Source organism: Haliotis rubra, unplaced genomic scaffold (genome assembly GCF_003918875.1).
Source record: "Haliotis rubra isolate DU_JTF1 unplaced genomic scaffold, ASM391887v1 Scf323, whole genome shotgun sequence".
Taxonomy (NCBI): Eukaryota; Metazoa; Mollusca; class Gastropoda; order Lepetellida; family Haliotidae; genus Haliotis; species Haliotis rubra.
This window is the reverse complement of record NW_025766995.1, coordinates 1115495-1133478: the sequence shown is the minus strand read 5'-3', so window position 1 is coordinate 1133478 and position 17984 is coordinate 1115495. Positions and strand designations below refer to the sequence as shown.

General features: G+C 38.0%; 1 protein-coding gene across 1 annotated transcript in view; it reads right to left on the bottom strand.

Moving 5' to 3' along the window:
• Positions 1-3925: 3925 nt before the first annotated feature.
• Positions 3926-17984, bottom strand: part of LOC124283865 — a 37118-nt gene continuing 23059 nt past the window's right edge. Inside the window, exon 2 of the mRNA XM_046719890.1 lies at positions 3926-4095. Coding sequence (XP_046575846.1) covers positions 3926-4095 — 170 coding nt within the window. The remainder of the gene's footprint in view (positions 4096-17984) is intronic.

Here is a 17984-nt window from a genome sequence, read left to right as displayed (position 1 = left end):
GGAGGGAAGGGGGTCATTGATTGTGTACATGACATGCAGGGGGGTCACTTATTTTGTACATTAATTTTAGGGGGGTTAATTCACATTGTACATGCTTCTACATAAAAATCATCATCACTCCGCCTAGCCATACATTATGTACGGTCCCGTAATTGAGTTTAGTAAATTTCACAAACGTAATAGAGATTCAAAGTACAGTAAATATCATCCCACTTGAAGTCATAGAATTTTGGAAGTTGGATGCAATCACCATTACCATAAGGTTCGTAGGGCCCCCATGGTGGGGATGTGACGGTGGTGTTGTCAAGCCACTGCCACTTCTTCACATCATCATTAAATCGGGCTCCAATCCAAAATCCGTCATCAAGGGCAGCTGCAAATTGTCAAATTATGAAGTTAGTTTGCTGGATTGTTTCACACCACATTATATTTATTGTAGATTAAGACAAAATAAACAGAGAGAGTTTGGGTTGTCTTGGTACACTCGGGCTTATCATTATATCAGGTACCCTTGCCCTACACGTAACTCAGACAACAAATGGGACTTCTCCAGGAAGCACTGCCTTGTCAAACCCAAGAACGTTTCGAAGAGTACAGGTGTGTAGACTCCTACCTATCTACCTGCGTCGGTGTATTCATATTCATATAAAAACCTTGTCGCTGGCGCGGATAGTTAATGTTTTGCCTCGTAAGGTTGGCGTACTTGGGTATGCATGTGTCCCAAGGCTGCTTTAGTAATTTGTCATTAATGTGTGTAACTTCCGGCAAGACTGCTGGCTTTGCACACTCTGAAAGTGAGGATTGTAGGTGTTGCGCCCAGTATATTTTGGGACCGGCTCTTGGCCTCTCCCTAGGAGTACATGTTTCTCCATGAAAACCATCACACACACACACACACACACACACACACACACACACACACACACACACACACACACACTCACACACTCACTCACTCTGATCGGTGCCTTTGTATTTATTGTCCAAAATGCAGAACAGAAAGTGTAGTGCACATATTGCATTTAAAAGATGCCTTTGATAAATATTGGCTAACTGCATGATACACCTCACACTGAATTCATTGCACAAAATATATATTGTTATAACTTAAACACCCACATATTTATATATGCTGAATCCCAACATGTAGAGGAATGATTGCTGACAACAGAACGTTTAAAATGAAGTGAGTCAGTGAGTTAAGATTTATAGTCGCACCGGAAATATTTTAGCCATATCGAGAGTGCAAAAAGTTAAGAATACATGATAAACGCAATTAAATTATAAAAGTCTGTCAACAAAGGACAGTAAAATAACTAGATTACCACAGATAGAGAATTAAAATAGCATGTAACTGCTTTTTGTGGACAGTACAATCTAACAAGAGTCATCAGAAGATGACATACCCCCCTGGCCCCCACATATTTGAAAGAACAAATCATCTGACAGTTACTTAAAGTCCAGCTTGGTTATCTTTTAGACTAAATCCAAATCGTTTCCATGGAAATCATGAGTAATATCAATGCCAAAAATATGTTAATAGCAAAAGGCACCATTTCAAAAGGTGCCTAATATATCTGCCAAGTTCTGTTGAAAGATATTGAATGTTTTTCAAGTTGTGCTCCGGAAACGAAACCCGCCCCTCCGTTTTGAGACTAAGTCCGAATCGTTTCCATGGAGACCAGGAAAAATAAAAATGCCCCAAACCTGCAAATACCAAAAGGCACCACTTAAGGTTTAGTCTCATATATCTGCCAAGTTTGGCTGAAATATATTAAGAAGTTTTCGATGATTGATCATTGTTTCATACATAAAGCTCTTTTAAGTTTACTTGACTATATTGATTTTTCCATCACAAGGAATAAATATTTAAATGTCAAAACAGGGAAGGATCTCTTGAATGTCAGTTATCATTTAATTATTGCATTTCTAAAATAAATATAATTGCTAGATATATTTTAATAAGTGGTTTGTAAATAGCTAAATATTTTAGTATTGGTAGTTTAGATTAGTAACTGAGAATGTTAGTGGCTGTACCCTCAAAGGTGGTTGAAGGATTGCAAAATTATTGTCCTCCTGAGAGGGTACGTAAGTCAAAAACATTCAAAGTCAGTTTAAATCTATCCAACCTTTTTAATCGTAGAATATGTGTATTTTTAATGTATGGCCAAGTATGTCTAAGCTGCTAACGGCTGAAGGGATGGTGTAAATCCAGATTGGGTCCATGCAGGAAGCAAGTATACTGTAAGTCCCTAGTATGGTGATCTACCTTCAACTGTTGGCAATCTATACATTGTCTTGTCATTTATAGTAAAAATGTTTTAGATTTTATGACTAGTTTGGTAATGGATATCTGTGATACACTAGTAGTTTTCCTGTTCTTCGTCAACAGGTTTTAATTTCTATTTGTATTGATATATGACATAATCATTAATTGTTCTCGTCACGATATGGCTGAAATATTGCCGATGTGACGATAAATATTAACTCACTCACACTTTTAAGTTTAAATGTTATTTGTGTGGAGGAACTTCTACTTTGTGAGTGTGTGAGTTAATATTTAACATCACATCGGCAATTTGTCAGCCATTTGGAGAGGAGAATAATTTTACGTTTTTAAAGAATGTATGTATATATGTATGTATGTATGTATGTATGTATGTATGTATGTATGTATGTATGTATGTATGTATGTATGTATGTATGTATGTATGTATGTATGTATGTATGTATGTATGTATGTATGTATGTATGTATGTATGTATGTTATAAAATATTATAAAACCTGTCGTCAAAGGACCGTAAAGCAACTAGACTACCACAGTTCTCCTTTGTGTTATGTTTCATATGTATTATCATGATATAAGTATGGAATGTTTCATACGTAAATCAGTTTCCCTTAGAAGATTCCTCAATGTGCCAGTCTTGTTAGCATTGTCAGGTCTAATGAGATGTCCATGGCTCATGGTGCAGTTTCTTTCAGCCTCAGCCCAGGTCATCTTCACTCTTCTTTCAATCATGTAGCACATGGCAGTGTCGGAATCCCATGTGTAACCAGACGACGATGCACAGGCAACTGAAGAATAAACAATAATATGCTGATTTATGCTCCCCCCAAAACCATTGCTTATAGTTTCTGCACAATATTAATTTTGCATATTGGTCTTGACACATTCTTATGTAATGGTATTGTATATCCCAGTTTAACAGTTTAAATGTATATAAAACCTCAAAGTCAGGCACACCGTGGTGGAGAGGTTAGGTGAGCAAACTGCCTTACTTAAAAAAAATGTCCACTTTTCAATTTCTGCGAAACAATTTTACTTAATGTTGAATCAACTATGTTTAATTTGTAGACTATTTTTTAAGGAGACAAAAACATCATGTCGCACACAAAAATTGCTTTCAACTGATTCAGTTCCAAGGGTTGTAACTGCCAATACTTTTCTAAATAACACCAGTGCATCTGAAAATATGGAATGTTGGCGAAGAATAAGTGGGTTTTGAGAATCAGGGTGTTCATAAAAATTATATTTATCCATATGGTGAAACATAACCAGTGTCATATATATCATATGTGCACATGTGCACATATTACTTTTGCCTAGCAACTACTGTTTCCGTATATTATCGTCTGTGATGTCATTTAACAATTGAACGTGACGTCAATGAACAGGGCTGTCACACTTGCTTACCGTGTTTTACTGCACAAATGTACATGAATAAAAAGGATAATAAAGAAATTATTACACCCGCAAGTGTGCCACACGACTGATACGAAACTCGTGCAAAATTGCGTATTGCCCTCGGTCTCGCTCGGGCAATACAAAATTTCACACTCGACTCGTATAGGTCATATGACACACTTGCTCGTGTATTAATCTCATTTTATATAGTCTCACTGAGTTTATTGGAGGCACCCTGATCAACAAGCAAAACCTGCTAAACAGTTGAGTATACCTTTGACATTGCGACATGTGTTACCACGAAGGTTGTACCCAATGTCACAACTACAGGCACCTTGGTGACAACGAGAGTTGAGAAGCGTTTTGCAATCCACGTCCAATTCACAGCCAGAACCAAACCTTGGCAAAGCTGAAAGAGTGGTATTTCATTTTTAATTTGGACCTTGTGTACTTTTCTTGTTATCTGTCGTTTGAAGACAGTCTAGAAATAACTTACTGATGATTTGTTTGTTATTTAACTCCACACTCAGCAATATTGAAGGTATATGACAGATAATCCAGTGATCAACAATCTAATGTTAGATCCTCTCATCCTTGGTTTGTCTGAACCATACATTGTGCTTTCATTTGTTTCGCCATAGTGGGAACACTTCGATCTTATCGGATTCTCCTCCCTGAAGATACTGATATAGATCCTACCACTGTGCTGACGCTTTACGTAGGCTTCTTGCACATCAGTGACGAACACTTTCGGTATACAGATGCATCTGTAACCTAGATCAACTTCTCACGTTATTGTATTGGTGTTTGGGCTGTTATGGATGGAGCAGAATATAAGATGACAGTAACAAAAACAAACATCATGAACATCGATCTACGCAATTGGGATTAATTTTGTTCATTTGTTTGCGCTGAACGATGTCACATCTGTTCAATTAGTCTCCGAGTTTTACGTTTTGATGAATCAATAAACAGAGTTAGTATTTGTCACAAACAAACGTGAAGATAGTGAGCTATGTGAAAATACACAGCGTGTGTGCGTCATATCCTTTGTTTTGAGAAACGGCTTTAATTCCTTGATAAGTTTAGCAAGATTAACGCCGAACACAAGTCAAATCAATCGAAAGTATAGTCCATGAAAAGCAAAGTTTGATTCCATGAAGAAAATTAATACTTCAATATTTTCAAAGTTTGAGTGTTTAAGTGAACACCACCGTTATTGGAATATTACAAACCAGCATGAAATCCAACTCACTCACTAACTCTGCCCTGAGGTGGCAAAAAAGGTGGCTAACACTGTTAAAGAACCACTAAACTTTGTTTTTTGTTACTCTTTTAAGCATTACATATGAAAGATTTGTGGTTAGTCTTATGCGGAACACCAAATTTATTCTTTAAAAACTTGTGGTTGATTAATACCGAGCGATTAAAAGTGGCCAAAAAAGTCGCCTGCTTCCCTCTCGCCCGCCAACGAAACCACAGACAGGTTACGTAACTCTGTCGCCAGAGCACTGCAGTGACGTCATATGAGGAACGATTTTCAGTTAGTTGTATAGAAAATGTGTAGCACGCTCATCATTTTGATGATTTCTCGACATCAACGATGACATGCCGAATCGTTGCTTTGTCGTCAATTGCTCCTAGGGGTCGGGCGATGGTGTCCCCATGCACAGATTTCCACAGGACCCCGCAGTTCGTGCTAAATCGGTTATGTTTGTGAGTGCGAAGCGAGCGTTGTGGAAGCCTGAAACGATATCTTACTTGTGTTCAGATCGCTTCACTGAAGTTAAAGAATCAAAACTACTTACTAGTTGTTGTAAAATATGCATATGATTGGTGACCATAAAGATTTTCTATGACACAACTTGTAACATAACGATTTCTTCCTCGGAAGTGAGGTTGTGGTCGAAGTAACAATAATATTGTAAGTAGTATTATATTGACACCCACCTCGCTGCCAGGAGAGAAATTGTTATGTTATACGCTATGTCATGCAAAATCCTATTGGCCATCAATAAAATACATATTTTACTACCAGTAGAAAGTAGTTTTGATTTTGTAACTCGGTGAAAACAAACCTAAATACCATTTATCCTCAGACTGGCGGATGTTCCCGACAGGGCGCCGCCATTTTTAAAAATAAAAAAATCTGTTAGAATTAATGAGATTATAGTTTGTTTTCATCAAGTTAGATAATCAAGACTACTTTCTACTCGTAGTTAAATATGTATTGGAATCATAACCAAACGGATTTTGCATGACACAACTTATAACATCGCGATTTCTTCCACGGAAGCGAGGTGGGGGTCGAAGTCACAATACTGCGCGATAAATTTCTTGCTACATTCCCATGGTTAATGTCCACTCACCAGTATGTAGATACTAGTCAATGTGCGTCTTTATATTTGGTCTTATAATCCTAATTAGTTTATTATCATACTTGTATGCATTTTGAAACTAAATAAAAAGCAGACGATCTGCTGATACTTATAGTGAATTTATAACAGAACTGTAATATCTAGACATTTTATAGTTTGCCAATGTGAATCATAATTCGCACACACACCCTAGTACATGTTGTCTGACTCATTACACTTCACGGCGAAAACAATGATTCTGTTGAATGCTACGACCAATGAATAAAATCAAAATGCAAATATTAAAATTAAAACAGATTAAAGTTATAGGAACAATATCAGGCCATTACCTTGTTCGAGGAATGTATCCATCAATATCCACAAAACTGTTCCAAATGATGTGTCTTTTAACAGTTTAATATACGAAAAAGTGATAAATCTTTTCAGGTATTGGTGTATAGTCTCATTGGTCACCCAAGATAGCACACCTGGCAACTAATTGCATAATGTCCGCCTTTCTTTAAAAACAGTAATTTAGTTAGCCAATAATGGGCAATCAATCAATGTATTGCCGGTTAATCCTTTGAAAGAAGGACGTTGTTTTTACGCAGACACCGACACGACAGAGTGTATTCAGTATAGATTAGTAAATCTACATACATGAACACTACCTTTTGACAATTCCGCTGTGTAAGATAAAAGTAATTAATCAATCAGCGTGTTATCGGTTAATCCTTTGATCGATGTTTATAATGTTGAATATTTACTCCAGACACAAGAAATGCCAAATGGGAACCTTTGTCGGGTAATCTAAGTGTGTTACCACTAATTATACCTGTTATAAATTCATTAACTGACCATCAAGTGAATGATGACAAATAACATGTGTAGGTTTATACCACCTAACACGGGTTACAACAAGGGAGTATTAATTGCTGTATTGCATGTGAAAACTCATGGGCCGACACTGTTTTGAGAATACAAACAGATTTTTACATGACATGATTAAATATCGAGGTAAAAAAACACAGAAATGGGATCGATTTGGATCAGTCATTATACAAATAGGGCCTAACGACACCAATCGATTTTGACAGAATCGTCTATGAAAACAAGTTGTAACTCGGAAACTAGGCAAAGCAGGAGACAAAATTAAATGACAGTAGATTGTGAGAACATATAGCTTTTATTTTCCACAACAATTGTCACGATTTCAGGTTTATACAAGCCTGTAAACAAGATAATTTAACCCCTTAAATGTAGATGAATTCTGCATCGGCCCTCAAAGCTATTCCTCATATGACGTCACAGACGCGCGCCGCTCTGATTGGTTGAAATTTCGTTCGCGGGTGAGAATTGTGCACTGTTGTCAAAAAGGTCGATTTAAGTCAATTAAAGGTCGAAATGAGTAGTTTTAATGACGGGGTTTCATTTATAACGATGCCAGTTAGTGATTTATGTATTTGTACCCCCTAGGGTTTATGTGACCTTTAACATTCACATTGATCACTGTTTACATGAGAATATCTAATAGTCACAACACACAACCTCTTTATTGAATGGCCACTTTTACCTTAAATCCAGCTTCACTGACAGGTGCTTGTGTGTCGCAAATGTTCTGTTCTCAAAACAATCAAACATTCACTGTCAATACATCACTTTACTTTTGATACAGTTCAGGGCCCCGTTTCACAAAGCCCTCAAAAGCCTAAGATCTCGTAACTTTTCTCGTAGCATTCGTACCTCCTATGTTACAGTATAGGAGGTACGAATGCTACGAGAAAAGTTACGAGATCTTAGGCATACGAGTGCTTTTTGAAACGGGGACCTGAGCTTGAAATAAGGAACAACATATTTCCATATAAAGATACAAACCCAAAAGGAACACGGTTATCAATAATATACACATACAGATCACGTTCCAGCCCTGACTGAGTGCCATTTTCTCATCCCCGTTAAATATGATTTAATTAAAGCACTATTGCTACCTTTTGCTCTCCATCCCATTTGACAAAAACAGGGATTTATTCAAAGTTTATGGATTTTGCTGGGGTGAATATTGTCTCAATTTCCGTACTCGTACGTTACTGCTAATAGTTTCCGATTAAAATAAGCTTAAATTCAGGGCATCGTTATTGAGTATTTTGGTATGTTTGTTGTTTAACACGGCACTATGCAATATGACAGCGGTCTGGGCCAGAGAGATTAGTGATCGACATCCTGAGCATCGGACTATGCAGTTCTGATACGATGACAGGTGTCAGACAAGTCAGTGAGCCTAACCAGCCGATCCCGTTAGTCACCTCTTACCAAGGGCATGGGATACTCAAGACCAATTCCAACCCGGATCTTCACGGGTACCAACTATGAAGAAAGGGCAAGGCAGGGACTATACAAGGTATGATGATCATCACATACAATACTGGTCTTCTTGTGACTTCTTGTTATGTAAGATGAGAGGCAAGACTTAATGCCCCGTATATACCTACGAAAAAGATGATTCTGCTTTCAGGTCCAGATAATTCTGTATTTTCTAGTACATATCTAAATATAGCACAAAACCGTTGCTCTATAAATATCACACATCCAGTGTAAACATAACATAACATTTGATAGTATTTCGATATGGCTGCAATATTGCCGATGTGACGTAAAACTGTAGTTTGTTAACATTTTAGTTATGACCTCCTTTAAATTATATTGCAGATCTGCTTGACTGTAACTTAAATGAGATTCTATAATGAATGTATTCTTACTGTCTTCAGCAACACATGCTCGTGGTGAGAAGAGACTTCACAGAATCTGTTGGTCAGACTCCCTGACTTGGTTGACACATGTCATTGTATCCCCCGATATATCGATGCTCATGCTGTTGACCACTGGATTGTTTCCCGGGTAGGATCTGTCGTCCAATGGTTGATATTCGAGAGGTATCACATCTTTTTTTGAATAGTACAATGTAATGAGAATTGAAAGATATGGTCCTTGCGCACTTTCCATACGCGACAGAGGGAAAGAGAGTTTGGCTGAGAAGACAGACCGTTATGTCTTATGATGCCCAACAGTCGTATAGACTTTACACATTGTTGGGTCACGTGATGCTTGATCGATCAGATCGTCGGTTATCATTAGCTTATGTTGTTTGGGTTCCATCGAATTCGCCAATTCGTTTAGACTTTCTTCGCATGGTAATCCTTTTATGGAATTCTAAGAGCGGTTGATGTGCATTTTCTCCTGCATTTCTTTCCAAAGAGTCGTAGGTATCTTGCCACACAGAATAACAATATAGTATTTTCATTACTTTTCTTTCGAACATGGCGTCAACATTTTCTATCAATCTCTTGGTGAAGGTAGATTTCCCGGCTAGCCTAGCGCCGCTAATGAAAATAGTGGTCTGGGCGAGTAGAAGTAAGGTCGTCGACAACACTTCACAGCATCATCTGTAGTACCCTGTACTCTGTCTCGAGCGGTAGTCATCATATCGTGGTTGTTGCACACGGTTTAATAGTAGACACAGTAGTGAGATAATACAGTTAATGTCTCAGTATATATCGGTATACATAACATTCCTTCTGTATGTTCATTATCTCTCGCACTATGACTTTCCTGGTTTTATCGACCTGAAATCCTTCCCCGAATTCCGCGTACACAATACACGTGACCGTTTCCGGAAGAGCAGTGGCGAATTGAGCTTCCAGACGGAGGTTACCTTGTTTTTGCAGATTTAGATAGGATTGTTTGTGGCTTCGTCTGAAGATTGGTTAAAAAAAAAGACGTATAGGCCGTAATCTGGATAGACTCTGCTTTGTGAATTGATACCTCCTCCGTGAGCCGTTTTGACCTCGCTTTTTGTCAAATTGAAGTTTCATAGGTCCCGATTCTCCAACGTATCGTCCGTCGCAGTTGAGTGCTATCTGAGATAGATCGTAGTTGGCGAAGTTGAAAGGATTTCGACTATAATCTCCAGCTACTGCATTGGAAGGTATGAAGCCTACGACCAACTTGTTGGGTCGCACGCCTTGAAAGATATTATCGCATGTGAATGCCATTTGACCTGGGTATGGACATCATTTTCACTTCCGTGTGAGGGTAAAAATACTTAGCCGTTGTCGTAGAAAGAGCGGTGTTGTGTCTGTATATCAGACCGGGGTTCACCTCGACTCTCATGATGCGAAGGACGATGTCGTCTATGTGTCCCGTGTAATTTTCATCCGTTTTGGTGGCCATCAAGAGAGTGAGTGAGTGAGTGAGTTGAGTTTTACGCCGCACTCAGCAATATTCCAGCTATATGGCGGCGGTCTGTAAGTAATCGAGTCTGGACCAGACAATCCAGTGATCAACAGCATGAGCATCGATCTGCCCAATTGGGAACCGATGACATGTGTCAACAAAGTTAGCGAGCCTGCCCACCCGATCCCATTAGTCGCCTCACAAGAAAAAAAAATGGTGATTTCCAAAAATTTCCAATTTGGAAAGGTGATATTTCCAAAAATTTCCAAAATTGGAAAGATGATATTTCCAAGGCTTGGAAATCTTTGGAAATTTAGGAAGGATTTTACCACTACTTCTTTCAGTTTCTCCTTTTCCCAAGGATCCCCGTGAGTGTATAGACTGTGTATTCGTCCTCCTAGGAGTGTATTCGTCCTCCTATGCGATCAACTATAAGCAGGGAGACTATAAGACGTTGTAGATTATTCCTGGTATAACTTCTCTCGTCTGCTTCCTTGTTGTTCTAGGTGTCAAAAATTGGCATTAACTGTCATATTTGCCCTGATATGGCTAGCATTTTCCAAAATACAGTTTTAAGTGTATGGTTTACTTATTATCCACAAAAGCGCAAATAGTTTTTGACCTGTCACGGTTTGCATAAACACAAATTACATAGACCTACGTTACATCATTGATTAAATAAAAGTTTACCGGACCCACTGACTGACTGGCCATGGTTTATTACATGTCATAAAAGTGAACCCTTGCCAGGGAATAATAGGCTTATTGTAGTAGAATACATTCTTTAATGGTACCCTCTAATTAACACCTGACACAAGGGATGGACCGTTTAGGTGGTTTATCATTGCGAAATCAACAGTCAACAGACCATGAAATGTTGTTTTAAGACTGTGAGCGAATAGAGAGCAACCCGTTTGGGTTTGTGGTCAGAGACGGTGTTATGCAGTTGGTGTATTCACGAAATATCATGAACTTAATAATAGATAATTGGTTATATTGTCCACACACAGGCGGACTGGGGCAAAAAGAACCCAAATGAATCCCTTCTTAAAAACTTCATAGTGTAACTAATTAATTTGGTCATATACAATAAAAGGTGACTAAATGTTTAATTTTAGATAACGTTAAATAATTTCTAGAGAAACCACTACACAAGTTCATATCACAGATGATTCCAGAGACAAATAGTTTATGAGATTCTAGTTTATGAAAAGCATTAAATTCCAAACAAGCCAATCTGTTCTCTAATGCTCGGGAATTATTACCACTTACATACCATAGTTTGAGATGTCGACTCAGGAAGATGATGATTTGGAGTTTAACGTCGGCTTTTAGCTGAAGCCAATGTCGCCGACGGGGTAGGTGGTAGGTAAGATAATAATAAATAGGTTTAAACTAAGGAGTAAACCACCGTACCCAAAAAAATATAAATGATGGGGCATTAACCTAAGTTGGAATTTGGAAGTGAAAAACTTTAAAAACACGAGAAAAAAGAAATAAAAAGCCGATGTTAAGGAGGGAATGGGAGAGAAAAAGAAAAAGCAATATAATTGAATTTATTAGTGGTAAGAGATAGAGTTATAGCTGAGTAGTGGTAGTGAAAATGTTGGACCTATGGTGTGGGGGGGGGGGGAGGAGATGATAAGGAAGTATAGCATAGTGGGGCATGTATAAGACTGCAGGTAAGCTGCATAATTAGTATAAGGGGATTTAATAAAGAAAGAAAAATGGGTTAAGTTGGTGGGGGGTGGGGAGTGGGGGTGAGGGAGCGAAGAAGGCTGTGGGTGACGGGCCGAGGCTGTAAGTGAAGGTTGGAGGTAAGCTGGCTTGGGTGGATGGCATTGACCTTACGTTAGAGGGGTTGGGCTGGTTTGTTTATGTTTTAGTGGACTGTGATTGGCTAGGGGATGGGCGCGGACCTCGCAGCGGATTTAGAGCACTGTTGATGACTGAAATTGAGTCCCAGGTCTAAATGTGTAGGCTTGTGCTGGTGATAGAGTGATAGTATGATTGAATTAAATTTTGACGCCTGATCTGAATATATAAGATAGAAGTGAGTGATAATGAGAGGGTTTGTTTGGGAGGTTCTAAATTTTTTGGAGTAAGTTAGAGTTTTCAAGGAAGGTGGCTATGGCTTGGAGTATATTGGGCGGGTTGTGGGGGTTGAGAAGGAGGTGGATGTTATTGTGGTATTTGGTGGGAATGTTGTTGTGTAATTGCTTAATGTTTGTTTGTTGCAGCTGGCAGTGTGTGAATATGTGGTTTATGTCTTCCTGTGTGTTGCAGTGAGTGCATAATCCGTCCGGATGTCTGTTTTGTTTATAGAGTGTGTAGTTTAAGTTAGTGATGCCTGTGATTAGTCTGGTTATTGCCCGACTCAGGAAGCCGACCTTTCGATTCTTATTAGGCTCAGGACATTGACAAGGGGTACGCTTTAAAGTTTGGGTGTTATTTTAGCACATGGCTAATCTCATGTGACGTGTTATTACAAGCTGGTGGTTGATGGAAGTGAACACATCGCACACTGAAGCCGACCGTGTAAAAACATGATCAAAACAATCATATGGTAAACACATTTAACAAGGCACTGATCCAGAGCAATTTCCGCGCACTGGTTGTTGCTTTTGTTATTGCTTTTCTCCCCTGAGTACCCGGATGATATCCCAGTACTTTCGATTGGTTCGTGACCTTTGCTGCGCAACCCGCATGCGCAATTGTTCGTATAGGTGTAGATTGATCAACAAAAATAAAATCTTTTTTACTCGATAATATTTCCATCATTTTGAAAATGAAATGAAAACACTTTGAAGTTTAATCATCTGCCAGTGGTAAAAATGTCAGGACTGAAAAAAACGAAGTCAATGTATGTCTATATATTTTGTCTTATAATCCTAATTATTATATTGCCATATTTGGCATGCATTTTGAAACTTAATAAAAAGCATACGATTATACTTATAGCGTATTTATAACATGACTGTAATATCTAGACATTTTATAGAATGCCAACAAGAATCATATTTCACACACACCCTAGGTATGACCTAGTGTATGTTGTCTGTCTCATTACGGCGAAAACAAATGATTCTGTTGAATGCTACCACAAATGAATAAAAACAAAATGCAAATATTAGAAATAAAACCGACTAAAGTCTGCAACAATGTCAGGTTATTACCTTGTTCGAGGAATGTTTCCATCAATATCCACATAGGTTAAGTCCCGATTTTGACAGCCTCAAATTTGGATATAGGAGCCAACAGAGCTTTGGTCTGGATGTGTATGCTGTTTGTCCCATCTTCTGACAACAGTCCCATCTGCTGTTGTAGTGACTGAGGCTGTTTTCAGGCACTGATATCTCCATATAATGGTACCATTCGTGCTGGCAGTTCGTCTCGTATTAGTTTGTATTAGTGTTGAAGAATTTTACTTGTTCTGCACTTCTCTCAGGTGATTGCATTAACATAACTACCCTTAATTGGTGCAGCTAGTTATCCCAGGCTTGAGAGCGAAACTTCGCGAATCAGTGACCAAGACGCTGTCAAAAATGGGACACTACCTCCACATAAAGGAACAATATGCCATTGATCTGCAGCTGACAAAGAATCCCGTTCCATGCCAAGTGTCTTTTAACAGTCTAATACCCGAAAAAGGGATACATCGATTCAGTTTTCACATTGGTGTATAATCTCATTGGTCAACTCATTGCATGATGTCCGCCATTCTTTAAAAAGGTAATCTAATTAGCCAATAATGAGCATTAAATCCACTTGTGTTTTTCTTGGCTTGGTCATCTCCTCCCCCACACTCCCCACCCACCCGTACCATTGTCTTGCTAATTAACATGGTCTGGTGATCCTCTTACGCCTTAAATAAACAACTTGCCCGACTGGCAAAGAGGAACACCCCATCAACTTACTGGCGGTTAATACATTGAAGGAAAGATGTTGTTTTTACACAGGTACAGGGTACAGGACAGGGTGTAATCAGTATAGATTAGTAAATCTACATACATAAACATTACCTTTTGACAAATCCACTGTGCAAGAAAAAAGTAATTAATCAATCAGCGTGTTATCGGTTAATCCTTTGATCAATGTTTGTTTTGTATCTCAGCTGATAATTCGTCTTGCTGCAGTTCCATGAGCATATTACATAACATGTAATACATTTGTCACATCAGACCTCAATTCATAATGCTGAGTACATGTATTTACTCCAGACACAAGAAATGCAACATGGGAACCTTTGGCGGGTAACCTGAGTGGTATTACCATCATACCTGTTATAAATGCATTAATTGACCATCAAGTGAATGATGACAAATAACATGTGTAGGTTTATACCACCAAACACTCAGCTAGTTACAGCAAAGGGGATAGTAATCGCTGAATTGCATGCAATGTTAATTGCCTGAAAAAAGTTATGGGCCGACACTGTTTGGAGGATACGAACGGAATTTCATTGTTGCATAAGAAATACATATAAGCATTGGATGTGTACTGAAGTTAAAATTGTATATACCTAAGTACATTTTCATTTGTCATAAATATAATATGTAATAGACATCATATGTTTACATGGCATGATTAAATATCGAGGTAAAAAAACACAGAAATAAGATCAAATTGAAAAATTGGATCAGTCACTATGCCATCTATGCATTAAAAAATCCGAAAAGCATATACACTGCTGGTATACTTTATTGCAATCAGACAGGAACTACTGGGGGTATTCTCAAATACATGTAACAGCATCTGATGAGCATCCACCCTTCCTAATGTCCCGCTGTTTGGGTTGAAGTAATTTTGTCAAGGTGGCCAGAAGCCCAGTCCCTGTGTCCGTCACGGTCGAGGGAGCAGATACCGACAAGCTTGCAGTTTGGTTTGGTAATTAGACTGTTGGCGAGAAACATTAATCGCTCTGGATCAGTTCCCCTCTAATTATATTGGGATATATACATGTAATGAGAAGAAGCATGAAAGTGTACATTCGATTTCGAAATGGCTAATGCTCAACTTGAACATAAGTTTATTCCTACACCTCGTTGGTGCAATATGCCGAAGGCCAAAGACAACCCACGACGAAGAAGACCGATACCTTGAACGACATCTTCAAGAACTGAGACACCAGTTTCAAAATAAAATGGAATCTTAACTGTTAGACAGTTTGCTGATTCAGCGTCTCTTCTTTCACATCTTTAATATATTTATAATGTACTTATAAATGTGTATGTATATTTATAATTATGTAATATTTTGAAACATTTCACAATATGATGTAATATAACTATTTATAAAAAAATCCTGAAATATGTAGCATGTTGTAACATGATTAAAAAAAATCTGTCCATATAGTCTCCCGTTACCACTCGTGGCTTACGCCTTCTATGTGTTTTATGTGTTTTATATTTCAATGTTTATATGCTGAGACTGAAATGAAACACTATCTTTATACGTATATTTGGCTCGTTTTCTCATTAGGTGTGCTCTCATTCGCATAATCCGCAATATCCTCTTCTATCAACACGTAGGCCTATCATTGTCTCTATAATCCAATGTTAATTTGCTAACGGACGGGACATCAACATTTCTCTTAACTCATCTGTTTGGACCAAAGGTCGATAGAGGGGAGTTTCCATGTATATTCTCACGCCGTTATCAAGATAACAGTTACCAGGTGAACAGAAGTATATATGCATAGTGACTAGCAGCAAATTAACACCAGGTGATTCAGCAAGTAGCACATCGTTGGGGGCATGAGGAGAGTAAGATCAACAAGTCTAAATCCACTCCTTTGTCCAAGTGATGGAATCAATCAACATTCAATCAGCTTGTCTATCCTGAACGTTGTACATCGACATGCCGCTCTATGCAATAAACAGGGGAGTTGTTATCACATAAGTGCTATGTTTCGTTGTGTATCCCCATACTGTTTACTGCAGTATAAGTGAAATCTGCTTCACTTTGCGAATGACCAATCTTTTGAAGTTGATTTAAGTTCTACTTAAGTAAACTGCTACCTAACAGATTAATCTCAGATTAAAACATCTCATTCCAAAGTCGTGTTTTCTATTTCAGGTACTAAGAAATACTGAATTTTTACATATTAGATATAAATCTATCGGTACCAGTTTGACGTGTCTGGTCATGAGTTAACTCACATAGTGATTATATATTTTTGACCATTACACGTGTCATTCACACGTCACGTATGCCATTCTAATGTTCTCTGATCCATTTCATCATACAGCATTTATGTCATTCAATGTTTTGAAGCTCATATGAAAACATGAAAAATGTTACTGTTCCAGTTCCTTTTGAAGAGTGAAATTATTTTTGTTCTTGGAGTGTTCCATCCAATATAGTCATTATGGTTACAATCGGCCTGATTTTAATTAATACCTATCAAGTTATAGATGTTATACACGCGTGCATGCACACACACACACACACACACACAAAACATCCGTAATTTGTGAATTCTGTTCGGACGATAAAGAAATATCTAATTTCATAAGAATCACTCTATAAATTATCAAAAATGTGGAACAAACTTCCGTATACTACCATTTCAGAAACATTGCGATATTGACCATGGAATAATGTTAACAATATGCAACCAACCCAATGTAATACAATACAATTTTCACCGTCTGTGCATACCACACTGTTGACGAATCTCTCAGATGTGTTAGAGCGATAATCACATCGCGACATGATTAACAAACCTACAGCTCAGCAGATTTTAATAACTTACTTTTTTAATAAGAAAAACAAGATTTATGGATGTCTACTTCTTTATTGTGAATAACACGAAGTTTCGGAGCATATGCTTGCTCCTTCATCAGGTGAAAATCAGGTCACAGTAATGCATTCCACTTCTTAATGCCCATCAAAGATTTAACTTACTTCCAGAGACTTCTTTAAGAGGCATAAGGCCAAGGCAGTAGGCCTTGTTAATTGGTGACTCTTAACTGCCTTGACTCACTCATCAATCAACAAGGGATTAGGTCCTGGGGCGTGCAAAGAACAATAATTTACCATCACCCACCAGTTATCTCCCCTTGTGGACATTTCCAAAATTGTACATTTTTGGAAATCTCATATTTCCAAAATTGGAAACATTGTTCTTGAATATGTCATGCTTTTTGCATATTTCATGCAATTCGAACAGCAACTGTTTGACTGCGTTATTCCTTTTTAACACATCCTTGCACTTTGCTATTGCTAGAAGACTCTGAAAATTTACTTAGGTAAATAGGTAAATACAGCTTTAGCACACATCAAATGCTTATATGTATTTCTTTTGCAACAATGAAGTTCTGTCCGTATTCTCAAAATAGTGTCGGCCCATAGGATTTCACATGCAATTAAAATTGCATGCAGTACAGCAATTAATACTCCCTTGTTGTAACCCGTGTTATGTGGTATAAACCTACACATGTCATTTGTCATCATTCACTTGATGGTCAGTTAATGAATTTATAACAGGTATAATTAGTGGTAACACCACTTAGATAACTCGACAAAGGTTCCCATTTTGCATTTCTTGTGTCTGGAGTAAATACTCAACAGTATAAACATCGATCAAAGGATTAACCCATACTTTTATCTTACACAGCGGATTTGTCAAAAGGTAGTGTTTATGTATGTACATTTACTAATCAATACTAAATACACTCTGTCGTGTCTGTGTCTGCGTAAAACAACT